At 40.3% G+C, this 14,657-nt stretch overlaps 1 protein-coding gene across 1 annotated transcript in view; it reads right to left on the bottom strand.

Moving 5' to 3' along the window:
- The window catches only part of NYAP2 (neuronal tyrosine-phosphorylated phosphoinositide-3-kinase adaptor 2), a 123,957-nt gene that overhangs the window by 17,197 nt on the left and 92,103 nt on the right, over positions 1-14,657 (bottom strand). The window contains exon 5 of the mRNA XM_053986575.1: positions 7,073-7,176. Within this exon, the coding sequence (XP_053842550.1) occupies positions 7,073-7,176 (104 nt within the window). The remainder of the gene's footprint in view (positions 1-7,072; positions 7,177-14,657) is intronic.

The raw sequence follows: 14,657 nt of genomic DNA on the forward strand, positions 1-14,657 counted from the left end.
AAGAGCACAGATGCTTTGTTTATGCTCACAGAGTATTCACTTTCAGATGCACATTTGCCAACTAAAGCATGATAACGTCAATTCATTGGGGAAGTACTGTGGCTAGGTGCCTTCAAAAATAATTATAGACATAATGGTAACAATTTACATTCCCAGCATTCATTAATTACAGGGTGACCACAATGTTTACAAGGCGTACAAAGACTATAATATGTTATGTATTCACAACTAAAGCTAGAGACATTGCAAGCTGGGCTTGTGATTTTTAACTGACCCAGTACAGAGGGAACTTAGGCATGAGACAAATATGTATCTGTGCTGCTGAAGAGTACTCAGTACTTGTCAAAATTCAATTCCAAATTATTAAAGTTTTGTGTATTTTTTACAATGAGCTTTTACTGCACTTAAACAGCAAGGAATTGCTCTACTCATGCATATGAAAAGCGGCTAAAATATGTCTCAGCTTCTTTGTGGTACTTCCTTTCCATCATGATTTTGTTTTAAAATGGAAGAATTAGAATAGGTGTTTGGGATTTTTCAGCTGGAGTACAAAATTAAAAAATAGTTGCCCTGAAGATCACATATCAGTTGTAATCCTAGATTTTTTTTTTCCACAATACAATATGTGCATTTTGGTTGCATTTCAGTTACCATCTAAATACTGAGTCTTAAATAAAATATTATCTTAATTGTTGTGTGGAGGAGTAGGGATTTAACAGCCGAGGCTGGAACAAGCCTTCTCCTTTTCTCCTTCTCTCCTTTCCTCCCTCTGGGGCAGGGCAGGAGCAGGTGGAGCAGCCCCAGCAAAGCCTCTGCTTCCCCTGCAGATGCAGGATGTGGGACAAGGAATGTGGGATGGGCCAGCCAAACGGGGTGTGCTGGGCCCTGCTCCCCCTCAGCCCAGAGCTGAGCCCACCTGCCCTCAGTGGGATGGGGGCCCAACCTCAGCAGCACCCTGCTTTGCCTCCCCAGCTCTGGGGTAAATAAAGCTTTTCCTAATCCTGTTGGATTAGCCAAACTGTCCATTTTGAACAGCTGCTAAATTGCATTTTCACCCAGGCTGCCTCTGGCACAGACCCAAGCGATCCCAAGGGGTTTCTCTCCTGTCCTTGCTCACCCACTCTGTGCACTACCCCTGTCCCAGGCCAAGGGGACATGAACACAAAGACAACCCCCCATAGCTGCCTATTCAAAGTAGAAGATCTTCTTCTTACGTCTCTACATTGCTATGTTGGAAAACTGTGCTGGAACACTCCTGGTCTCTGCTTCCTAGCTCTGTGAACCTTGGATTTCCATGTCTGTACTCCAGCTTCCTCGGCCTGCCAGCCCCAGGCACCAGCCTCCCTCAGCACTTGGTTATTCTACAAGTCTTTTAAATTTTTCTACCTAGATATGAATTTAAGGAGCCAACTTGTATGTAAAATTCTTGTCTATCAAAGGCACATTCTCATACAAACTATTGATGGATTCACTTCATTTGGCGCAAGACAATGGTCAAGTCCACTCTTGGGAGTCCTTTCCCCTCTGCTATATTATATTCATACAAATCATGAAATAAGTGAGAGCTGTCCTGAATTCTGGAGGGTAATGGTTACTTTGTCCATCTTGTGCCTTCTGGCGTGTTTACCAATGTGGTCATTTGGGGAAAATAAAATGCTGCCTCAGCTTGAAGAGAACTCAGGCAGACACCAGGCAAGTAATGAAATGAACTGCAATTTTTCTGAAATAAGCAAAAAAAAAGTTTCAGTGTTGATGCTGATATATTTTCTAGCTTTTTCTTCATTCCTTCAATACACGTTGAGACTCCTTAATTCATAGCCATCAATGTATTTTCATTCCCTCCTCTGAGGTATTCCTTCTAATCTCAGCATGGCTTCTGAATTCTACTTTGATCATCTCTGTAAAGTTTAAATCGTCTTCCCTTGTTTTGGAGTGAGATATCACTGCCTGGTCCCCCACAAAAATACACCAAACCTTAAGAGGCATACAAACCCTCAGAATTAAGATAACATACCTTGAGGAGGCAACAGGAAAGGACAGTGCTGTCTGGCCACTGAAAAGCAAGAAACTAATAGGCAGCATGAAGAGAGGCTGCACATTTGCAGATAAGGAACACAACTTTTGTGGAAATCTATCTGAAAATAGGTTCTGCTTTGCAGGAAAGCTAAAATATGAAACTCTAGCAATCAGTAGTTTTGTTTTCAAAGAGTGTGGTTTTCCTCAGACCATCTATCTTACAAACATGCACTGCTGTGCTGCTATGCAGCCTAGTAGACGGGATTTTCCAATCGCTGTCTACAAATTAATGAAAACAAACCTCACTTTGCGGAGTTCATTAGCAGAAAAAAAATCCCAAGGTGTTTATATGATCTCTTTTCTTAAAATGGAAATGAGTGGGATTTTTCTGTGCTGAAGAATTTCAGAGAGGCATGGCAGTGATAGAGAGGATTTTATGTACATTGAAACTCTGGATGCAAGATGTTCTGCTCTCCAGCAGAGGGACTTCCATAGCCTGCTTGAAACGTTTTCTTCTTTTGTGACAGACATGCTCAGTGCACACATAGCCTGTGTGCCACAGGGATATCTGAGCTCATCGATGGAATGTAATCCTTTGTTACCCTGAGGTGAAGATGTGGAGAACCATAGGATGGCAGGGAAACATCATTGCATAGCAGTGATACCTGTGACTCCAAATCCTGCTTGCTTTACACAAGTGAACAGCTTTGCTCACTGTGGTTGTACCATGGCAGGACAGCATTTTCCACTGCAGGGTGAAACCCCTGACCATGCCAGCTACAGAAATCTCAGGCCCCAGCACAGAGGTTCCAGCAAAATGGGTGAGGAGTTATTTACTGGGGCAACTGGGGACCTTGTTTATTGTACTTCATAAGCCTAACAAAGTGATTAAATTCTACTGTTCTCTGTCCACTTAGATGGCTACAAAAGACAGTTACTTGTTTTCATTTCCATATAAAGGCCAAATACAGATGGACTTTTACTATCTCTAATATTATTCACACACTTCTTTTCTCTAAGATATAACTTGTTTTACTTTCTATAACATTTCTCCATTCCCTATAACTTTCTGTGAACAATGTCATACCTCTATAGAATGAATGAGAATGAGAATCACTTAGGTTGAAAAATGCCTTTAACCCAGCACTGAAAAGCCCTCTACTAAACCATGTCTCCAGGTGCCACATCTCCATGTCTTTTCAATATCTCCAAGGATGCTAGAATGGACTCTTCCACTTGCCAGGGCAGCCTGTTCTGTTGCTTGACAACTGTTTCTGTGAAGAAATTTTTTTCTAATATAAGCACATGGTATCCTACTGTGTGTGTCTAAGTGTTAAAGCAGGCCACTGACCATTACCCTGTGGATTATGGGGCCTTCATTCTGCTCCGTGTCCATCTTCCCACTCAGGGGGCTGGTACCTGGGGAACAGCTGGTCTTACTATTGAACACTGAGGCAAAGAAGGCATTAAGTACCTCAGCTTTTTCCTCATCTTTTGTCATTATGTTCTCTCCACCAACCAAAAAGAGGATGGAGATTCTCCTTAGACTTCCTTTTACTGTCAATGTATCTATAGAAACATTTTTTATTGTCTTTTATGACAGGAGACAGATTAAGTGCTAGTCAGGATTTGGCCCTTCTAATTTTCTCCCTCCATAACCTCATGACACCCTTGTCCTCCTGAGTTGCCTGTCCCTTCTTCCAACTTTCACATACTCTTTTTCCTGAGTCCCAGCAAAAACCTTGTTTAGACAGTCTGGTCATCTTCCCTGCTGCTTTGTCTTTTGGCAAACTTGAGGATAGCCTGCTTCTGCATGTTTAACAATTCCTTCTTTCCTTTCTTTACAAGACAAGTCATCCTATCTAGAATACTTCTCTGCTACTTACACCCCTCTCTGTAGGATATTTTTATTTAGATATGCATTTAGGAAATACAGTATGTGGCACTTTTGTTGCTCAAAAATATTTTATGTTTCTGCCATTATTACAGTTCCAAGCTCCCCATCTGACTTCCTCTGCTACTTCCTTAATTTCTTAAACTTTGTCCTTTCACAATCAATAACTTCAGTTCCAGGATAAACTTACATTTATCTTTCAGTTTAAATTGAGATAATTTGAGACTTCATCCAAGGTTGCTTCATGCAACCAACACCTTCCAATGCCCTCACCATTTTCCCAGAACTAAGGACAGAAGGCAGGCTCTCAGTCTGGCTCAGCATTTTGGTAAATGCTGGCTGCCCCTACACTACAGAATTTTTAGTGTTCTCCATCAGAGACCAGCCACATAATTAATCTCTGCTCATAAGCCCTTTCTTCTTATTTTAGGTGACCCCTCTACTGCTTCCCATCAATATACCATAGATGTATTCTGTGAACACTAACTGGTTAATCCTCACAATTCCTACATCAATAAGCAAACAAGAAATGAGAAAATAAGGCATAGGGGAGTCAAATGACAATAGTTACATAATTACCTAATATATGATTGGAATTGTAATATGGGTTTCCTTAGATCAGATCTATTTTAAATTAATAAGCATGGTCACCACTTCTTTGAACAATTGTATTAAAAATTATGGGTTTTGAGAACTCAGTTGCAAATTTGTCTTTTTTTTCCAAATTAAGCATTTTGAAAACCACAAGTCTGGGATCCATGAAGATTTGAGAAAACCAATTAACAGTAATCTGCCCTTTCCCAGATCTTATATTCCTGTTTGAATATTAGCTGTGCCCATCTGATCAACAAAGAGAGGAATAATACAATACATTTTAATCTTTTGGAAAGTCTAATTTGCTCATTATGATATTGTTAAGGAAAGCAGTATCAATACAGTCAATAGCCACAGCACACAAAAATAGATACCCTGTATGCCACAATCCAGCAGATTGAGAATGGGCTAACAGCCCAGCTGCTGGAGACACATTTCACCCATCAAGCACATTAAGATAGAATAGGTGTTGAAAGAACAATCAATGTTTGTATCTGCCATGGAGATAGGACTTGTCATTCCTCTGAAATCAGGGTCAAATCCACACCTTTAAAAGTTATGCTATCATGGTAAATGGCAACATAATAGAGGGACAGTAAGAGATTGTCAGCTGGAAGGGAAGATTTAGGGAGAGAAAGCTTGTACTAGTTTTTCTTGTTTTTCATGAAGTCATGACCGTACCATACATTATTCAATTAACAAGATCACCCTCCTACAGTCACTTGAAAATTCCTCTTATCATCTTTGTTCCTTTCTTCTGTATGAATTGAGGTGGATTTTTCCCTCCACAGTTTCAGTGAACCCTGGCTGCAGCTTCTAAGAGACTCATTATCTCTTCTATCACATCAGCGTCTGCTTTCAAGGCTTATTGTTTAGTTCTTAGTATAAACTGACAGGCTAAAATCCCTTCAAAACACCCAAGGTGCCTTTGCCACTGAGTAAACAGCAAAGCATCAGGAGTGCTGTAAAACCCATTTAATCAAAAATATATACTACATGAACACTGGGACACTGAAAACCTTTGGAAGTACAATTACCCTAATTTCTTCCTTAGATGAAGGAACACTTGATGTGTTATTTAAATGGGCCGTCGTTTTGAATCTCTATTATAGATTTGATTTGCTTATGTAAAATATGCTTTAGAAATGTGCAGGGTTCTCTCAGTCTTCATGTGTGGCAGCACTCAGAAGTAATACAATCATATCAGTTCATACAGGTTACAGAGCTTGGCTATCCAAATATAACCTTCCTAACAAGTTGCTGGCTGTCTAGAGTGAGTAAATCAACCTTACTCTTGTGGTCTTTGCTTTGGTCTAGACATTATTGAAGCAACTCACCAAGATGCAAACACAAATATGTGATTATTGCAAAGCAGTCCTCAGGGAGATTTCCACTCAAATCTCAGTGACATTCAATAGTATTTTGGGGACTAACTCGCTGAAAGCCAGACAAAAATTCTCAAAATATGTGTATGCCTGTGTGCATACACATATGCATGTGCACCTAAATCCATCTGTGCTCCTGTCTCCTTGTGCACATACACCCTGCACATACACACCAGTGATGCTGTGCCACAGTGCTTTGACAGAAGCCATTCACACGATGTTTAAGCAAAACCTCTTCTTTCAATTGCTACTCTCAGCTAGTTCTGTCAAATTAATAATACAGGTCTGTGCAACAAAATGTTACAATATCAGTATTAGCATATAAAATAAAGGTAAGTATAGGTTTCCCATGTCTTTATTTCTTTTCCATTTTCTCACTATTGGAGAAATTTGCCAAACCCAAACACTTTCATTTTTTCCTATGTGGCAGTTTTGTTTCTGATGATGACAAAAAAAGTATCTCTGTTTAAGATAAAAGGAGATGTTACTCCTTTGATTAGGTTTTTTTTTTTTGTTTTGTTTTTTTTTTTTTTTATTCCTAACAATGTACAATAAATATAACTACAGTGGACTATTTAATAGTCCTGTAAGCATTATATGGTCTATAGCTGAAGAGAGTCTAGCTGCCTCAACTAAACAATATCACTTGCTGTAAGAGCAGTTTTCAGGACAGTGATAAATCACAGTGTAATACAATCATGCATTAAGTTCCAACCAGATGTGAGACTGGCACAAATATTAAAGTACAACTGGGCAGAAGTCAAGTATGTACAAGTCATTGAAAACATTGGTGTAAGTGCTCTAGACAAGACATTTAAAAGAAATTTACATAAAAACATAGATTAAATTTATCAAAGTTTGATAAATTTTAAGACAGTAAAAAAGTACAGAAAGCATGAAAAAATAAAAAACCCAGCCAGTTCATACTGTACAGTTTTACTACATTTATATTACAGAATGAAGACAGAAAAAGATACAAGGAATTAAGAGCAAAGAAAATTCTGCTGGCTGTGGCCAGTGGAATTTCATTGCCAATGAGAGATGCGCACTCACAGATGCACGCACAGAAAACAAAGACATAAACCAAAAAACTCATTTACTGGAACAAATGACAGACAGAGAGGTGGGAACATTTGGCATGTTGCAGCACATGGAGTCATTCCCGATTGGCTAACGATGGTACCTGGCTCGGCTGGAGGTCGCCGGGCTGCCTGAGCGGCGCCACCGACGGAGGAGGCACTCCTGATGTGGACGCGGACCGGCCCAACCGGCAACTGGATTTAGACTCTGGAAAGGAGAGAGCAGAGACACCTGTGAGCAGGAGCAGGGTACTGCTGCAGCAAGCTGAAACACCGTGGATCCAGGATTCCCTTGAAATGGAGACTCCAGCCTTGCTAACAAGTTAAAGTCTTGGACATATGGCTGAATCATGAGCAGAGGTTGAGATCAGAAGAGGGATTCAGGTAGGACTCATGCCATATCCTGGCCTCTTGGCTCTAGCATCTCTGAAGGATAGAGCATAAAACAGCAGACAGGAAGAACACAAAAGAAGCATTCCTGTTTCCCCACTCGCCTGCTTCCCAGCACCTTTTCTACTCCTCATGCAATACAGCAGTGCTTAAGGGAGTTACAGAGGATTCTGGTTTCACCTCTCCATCCCAGAGCTGAGGGACATGAGAGCCCAAAGACTGGCTGTACTGAAGGAAAGCATGAAATGACAGAAAATTAAGGAGGAGGTATGTAAAAGGGGTGAGGATACTGTCACACTTGGGGATTTGGAATGACATGAAAAATACTTGGGAATCTCATGTCAGTGGCAATGAATTGAGAGACATAAAGTAGGAAGAAGAGACAAATCAAAACGTCAGCAGTGGCAAAGCCAGTTGCCCAGAATCAAGGTGATAACAGAAGCAACGTTTGCTTTGAGAGAAAGCTTCATGTCAGAGAAGAACTTCACAAAAATGACACAGTTGTTTGATTTTCCTTCTGCTGTTTTATATGGAGTTATTTCTGAGAAGGCTTCCCATTGATTTCCAGCACAGGTCACTATTGTACACACTGACACGAGGTGACCATGCAGTTCAGGAGGCCTGGATGAAGGTTTTTATATTGAAGCCATGCTGACACCCATGTGCTACCCCAGAGTTCAGCTGGTCTGGAGGAAACTGTCTTATCCTGAAAAAAGGATCTGCCTGTTTCTGCCCAAGAAATATTTTTATCCTTACATTTCCTTTATATAGCTGAGGAAGCACCTCTCAGTCTATGGCTCTGCTCAGATAAATGTGCTCATTCTCCTCATATTTCATAAATCTTCTTCCCCACCCTGCACCTGCTTTTTGTATTTACTGGGCAAACACTGAAAATACTTGGACTCCCCAGACAGATTTGGTAAAATAACAGTCTCACTTTTCACATTGACAGTGCTGCTTTACCATGAATAATAAGTAATTACAATACCGTGCTTCATTACAATTTAAAGAATTTTTAGGTTGTTTTTAAATGAGGCTTGAAGAATTCCTCCAATTCCATGTTTTCAAGAAGAAAGGAAGGACCTATGCCTCATGCAGTTGTGGTTTAGCAAGTTTGTCTCTGAAGCACATCTTTTACCTGTGTCTTCTGAAATTTATTTTGTCATGCTTCATTTATACAGCTGCTTTGTCTGTGTTTGTTTTACACCGACTTCTCTATTTTCTGTGTGGATTTCTAGTATCACCACTGGCCACTGGTTGGGCCACAGCTTGAAAGGAAGAAGATGCCTATCGCCAGCATGACCTTAAAATCATTTGGCACACATTGAAAACTTGAGGACAGCTGGCACATTACTCCACATACCAGCAACATGCTGAAATGGATTCTTCCACTCTCACTGATGCTTTCTCATTGTCACCTTCAATGCTGATTTTCCTCAGATATTTCAGAATTCAATAGGGCATGGAGAAGAGCTATCCACTTATGCCGGAGCACTTAGACCAATGAAAGCATCTGTATGGGTGAATATTCATCAACTAAATATTAATAGGTTAGTTAACATCCAGCTGGCTGAGCAGCAAAAATATTTATGCTGCTTGCCGAATGCATTATTGAATTCACTCTCTCCTAGTCAGTCTGTAAACACACCACGAGTCAGCACAGCCATAGGCACACAGAAACGAGCAGACTGGCCTCCTCCATAACCTTGCTTTTCTACACAGTCTGCTGGTTTGCTTTTTTTGGACTTGAGCAGTTACTCTGAAGGTTGATTAGGTTTGTTTTTGTTCTGATTTCACACTGTCTGTGTGCCAGATTTCTGACTGTTTCTTTCAGTAATATAGATATAATAATGGATCTCATTATTATATCTCATCTCTCACCTCCTGGAATTTTGCTGGGGTTTCAGAAAGGGCAAGAATTGGGGTTTTTTTTCAGTTGTTTTTCTTTACTGCTAAGTAAAGATTCTGTTTCTGCTGTGACAAGCAGAATCAGACACTCAGCACATAAAAAACTCCAAGACACTGTCTGACTATGCTTCTGAATTATTTTCTTTGCTTTAGGAAAGCAGAAAGAAGTGTCATAATTTCCAATTTGGATCTATGAGCAACAGCAAGAGATTACCATTTTCTTGCCAAAGAGATTCCTTTCATCTGGCATCAAAGAAATAAAACCTATCACACACAGATGAAATATTAGTTCCTTTATCTCCCTGTAATATATGTTATAGTATTAAGAAAACTATTGTGATTTCCATGGTGATCCTCACCAAAAGGTGCTTCAGACATGGCTCCATCCAGGTTTTGTGTCTCAGTGGCAAAATTTTTAGACCAAATAAATACTGTATTCTACTGTAATTAGTGGTCTAAGTAACAGCACACCACTTTGGGGGAAAAATAGTCCATAAATGGTCTGGTTTTTAAGTGCTGTGCAACTCACTGCTCAGTATTGTGCAGCATGTTATTTTTCAGCTATGGGCAGCTTATTCACTCTACTGGGTCTATCCAGGTTTCCTATTTAATGCCAAGAATCTTAAAGGAAAAACTACTGCTAACAAATATTAGGGGTGGTTTCTAGTGTTTAGAAATTCATGTTTATCGCTTGTGAATGATACTGAGACAGCTCAGTATTAACATCTGAAATGAGTAGTCTTGGACTTCTTGAGAAGTCCCCTTAGTGACAGTAATTCATGGTGTGGAGCTGAGTTCTGTCAGCCATCCTGACAGGCACATGGGGAAGGCTCTGTAGGCCTGGGGATGCAGGGCATGTGAGCAGCCTTTAGAGATGCCCCTTGAAATCAATGGGCAGCATGAGGTCTGAATTCAGCAGATTCTTGGGGGCAGCCAGAAGGCTGTGAAGTATTATGCACAAAAATGTTCATAAAATTCACTTGGTGTATTTGGAAATTTAGTGGTATTATTTTGCACAGCTTCAAATGTCACATCTCTCACAGTGACATGATATGAAAAATGCACTGCAGATCTCTGGGAGCCAGGTGCAGTGTAGTGCTAGGAGGGCAGAGTGAGCCAGTGGGTCTCAGTCCCTGCTTATGGCACCCACAGTGGCCACAACACTCAGTGCAGTGGGACCACAGCCCCTGACACCAAAGCCACAGACAAAATCAGCTTCAATGGGCCAAGCATCACCGCACTCTCGGGTTTAAACTCAGTCTTGACAGCACCAGGAGGGTTACACGTGGAAACAGCCAAGCATTTAGTTCCAAAGGGCAGCATTAGGGATGAGAATTTTAGGAGAGACTGTGCAACACAGAAATACAGGCTTTCCAAACACAAATAGGATTGCCTTAAAGTTGTGTATTTAATTATGTGTCTAAGCACTCATATAAATGGCTGCTTTTCCAAAACTGCAGGGGCTGCCAGCATGACTAAAGATGTAGAGTCTTGGCTGATTGTGTTTGGGACACGGGGTGTTGTAGGATTTTCCTCAATAATGCACAGTGCTGAAATACCACAAGATTTTATGGAAATATTTCCAATCAGTTTTATACCAACGTGCTATGGCTTTCTATATTCTCCAGAAGTACAACAACTCTTCACGATTTTTATTTTTGGATCTTAATGGGAAGAGTTCTTTATTCATCCAAGGAAGCCTTCATTCTGCCTATCCTAATCTTAATTCAATAAAATGCTCTGGCTGTCACTTACGTTGGAGAAGCTTCTTATCCTGTCACAGTCTCTTCTTTGCACATGAAAAGAGAAATATTGCTTATTTGCTACAGCTGCCAAGAAATGCGTTTTGAATCAAACAAGGCAATGTGACAGGCTGGGAGCAATCACATAAAAAAAATAAAAAGAAGAAAAAGAAAGCATGTATACTGGAAAAATACATCACAGCAAGTGTCTTCATACTGGCCTAAAAAGAGATGAGTAAGCTGAAATACAACTTGAAATTACGAAACTTTATGGTGCAATAAACTATATAGTATTATGCTAGCTAAAAAAAGCATTTAGTACTTTGCTATTGGCAGAAGCCAATTAGTGCTAAAATATCACAGCAGTACATCAAACTGAACAGTTTTCACAAGGGGAGCACGTGTAGAACTCAGTGTTACCAGATATCCATAGGTCAAAAGTTTAGCAAGTCTCAAGCCCAAGGCAGGTAATGAGCAAAACCATGTCTGAAAAAGAATCCTCTGTTTAGGTTTAGGGTATATTTTGCCAAAAGGTAAAAGCTATTAGTGGAATATACTTTGTATCCTGAAATATAGGTGTTTATTTTCTTTGTAAAGCTTTTCTTGTAGGATTGGCTGTGTTCGTTTGCTATTTCCTGGCTTCTTTGAAATACAAGTGTTTTGTATCTTTTTTCAGTTTTTTTTTTTGTGTGTGTGTTTCTTACACCTAGGCAATATTTTTACTCCAGCCAGAACTGGTGTGATCCCACATCCTGGAGGTCCCACAGCAGGACCATGGGCATTGGTGGGATGCCCTCAGTGTGCAGCTCCCAGTACTGCTCATTTCATTACAAGTGACAGGCACTGCTTAGGAGGAGACTGTGAGCAGAGAACGAATGACCAGTGCAGGCAAGCTCTGGGCCTCTTGGGCAGCAACCTGAAACCCCAGCATTAAGTTGCCTTCGTGTGGAGAATCCTTGTGGGTTTAGGAGCACAGTGATACTGCCTGTGAGGAGAAAATGTAGGGGTTTATGGCATAGACCTGGCTGGCATGAACTGACATTTTGCTGATATTCCCCTTCTTACACCAATGGAAGCATCTTGTGCCTTGGGCTTTCCAGGCTTTGTCCCATTCCCAAATAGATGAACTTAAAATATTAATTGCTTTTGGAATTCAACAATGATGGCCAGTAATTCCAAAGAAGAATGGGCATTTCCTCCCTTCCTGATCACCTACAATCTTTTCAGTTGGAATATTTATGGCTGACTGAGTGACAAGCTCGTGGCTATTCAAAACCAGGACACAACAGTTTCTGAGATTTTTAAGGCAGGGCAGTGCCTGTCTCCAGCAGCAGGTGGCAATGCAAAATGCTTCTTCGTTGCAGTTAGGAAAAAAGGCAGCAACATTCCAGAAAATACTCTTCAAGTCTCCTGGAGTGAAGTTATACAGATTCTGTATTACAGACTGTGTTTGGCTGTTCATTATAATTGCACTGACTTTCCTAAAAGTCAGCATGCCCCCAAATCACACTGCTTTCCATAAGAAATTATAGGATGCCAAGAAACAGAAAGTGCCCTTGACAAATTCAGTCACAGAACAATCAGGCACTAGAGACAGTGATAACTGTGTGCAGCTGACAGCCCAGGCTCTTTGAACAGAATGGACAGAAAGTTCAAGATTCTGCTTGGAGATGGCTCATTCTCCCTCTGATCTCACTAGTAGTCTCAGAGCTGGGGAGAACCCACCAAAAATCAGTGTTCTCACTCAGGTATTTGCCCAGGCCACCCCAGTTCCCAGCTCATCTGTGCTGGAGCAGAGCTGCCTGATAAGCACATGTGGGGAAGTCCATTCACACCTTTTCTCTTTTACAGCAGAGCAATTCAACCCCATTTTTAAAAATTTATTTCAATATTGCCCTAATAAATGGCTGTACCAGTGTGAACTAGGAGGCAGGTACCAAGGATATGTGATGTTTCAAAGATATGTCTGCACAAAAAAAAATTTTAGAAGTTGCCTTTTTTTCTGTTATCTATGATATTGCAAAGAGAGCAGCAGCAGTGATGACTGTACTGGGGACTGCCTCGATTTTATTTGAGGTAAACCTAAGTTCTAATTCCTAGTGCAGAATTACTTTATCTCCTTCATTCCAGAAAGCATTTGTATTCATATGAAAGTATTAAATCTCTCCTCTTGCATTCTGTTACAGTTTTAATTTAATTGCAGAGAATGAGCTGTTACAGTTCATGTACAAGTTCATTGAGGAGAACTGTGTACAGCATTCTCAATGCAGTGCCCACCAAGTAAAGGTAAAACATGCTGCTCAGACAACAGCAAGAGACACAGGGGAAAAAATATCCAGGGCAGATGAGAGGCAATATTCATCAAATGAAATATTGTAAATCTGCAGGGAAAGAAAAGTCATAATCAGCTCTCAGATTTTAATCATAGAAAGGAGTCAAAATTCAGCCAAGAAAATAAAATTTTTCTTTGACAGTCCTAGCAATGTAAGACAAAGTCACAGTTAACTAAATCAAGGCATGATTCAACAACTATTACAGTTTGCTGATGCCAAATGGAGACTGAGGCCAACATGTTTTGTCTGCTTTTGGAGATCAATCAACTCTTTAAAATAAAACTGCTGCAGAAATGTTGGACAGCAATGTTATATTTTGCTAAGCGCTTACTCTTCAATATTAACTTCTTCGCTACTGTGGTCCACAGTGTCATCTTTCAGAACTGAAAAGATTGGTAGCCACCTTTGGTCTAATTACTGATGTCCCAATACTTTGATGTGGTAGCTTTAAACCCATTCTTTAACCTGCATTAACACAGATGAGGGTCTAATGCACTGGGAACAGATTTTTTACCAAAAGCTATGAGTTTATCTGGAAAATTCCCACCTTCCAGGAAGCTTTATGAGAAGAGACAAGTAAGCAAATGGCAGTAGCACAAAAAGACCTGTGCTAGAGTCATAAGTTTTGCAGAAAAGTCACTTTCACTGCACCAGGAAGGACTGTTTGGGAGGTCTGTAGCAAGCAAAGCCAGACTACTTGATTGCTGCAAATGACATTTCACATCAGCAAAGATTCTTCAACTTATACACTGAGTTTCTTCAACTTATACACTGTCATTTCCAGCAATTCAGGGACAATGTGAGTCCCATTATCACACAGGGAAGCAATGTTCTGGATGAGGTATGAGCATCTCTGCTCACTCAGCAGTTTAAACACTCCTTGCTGCCACTCAGTGCCCAGCAGATCTCTCAGGCAGGAATGATTTCTTGTCTGAGCAGCTCATTCGTGCTCTTATACTCACTGAACATTGACCATGAGGCTTCAGTACTAGATATGCCAACTGTCCTTAAAGGGGACATTTCTCACAGTCCAGCTAATAAGCAATGAAGTTATTCTTTTATGAGAGCTGTCAAATCTCAAAAGTACCAATACAGTACTCATGCAAGGGCCACAGATATCTCTTTATAGATGTCTATTCATTTATCAGTTCCATTTGTCTTAGTCAATTTATAAACAAGACTGCATTATAATGCCATTGTTTATGGCAATTTACTATTTAATATGTAAACATTTTTGATTAATAAAATGAATAGGTGTTTATCTGCGACTTCTGAAATCCATAGTCACTTTTCTAGAAATTTCTGTACAAGCAGAA

Source organism: Vidua macroura, chromosome 10 (genome assembly GCF_024509145.1).
Source record: "Vidua macroura isolate BioBank_ID:100142 chromosome 10, ASM2450914v1, whole genome shotgun sequence".
Taxonomy (NCBI): domain Eukaryota; kingdom Metazoa; phylum Chordata; class Aves; order Passeriformes; family Viduidae; genus Vidua; species Vidua macroura.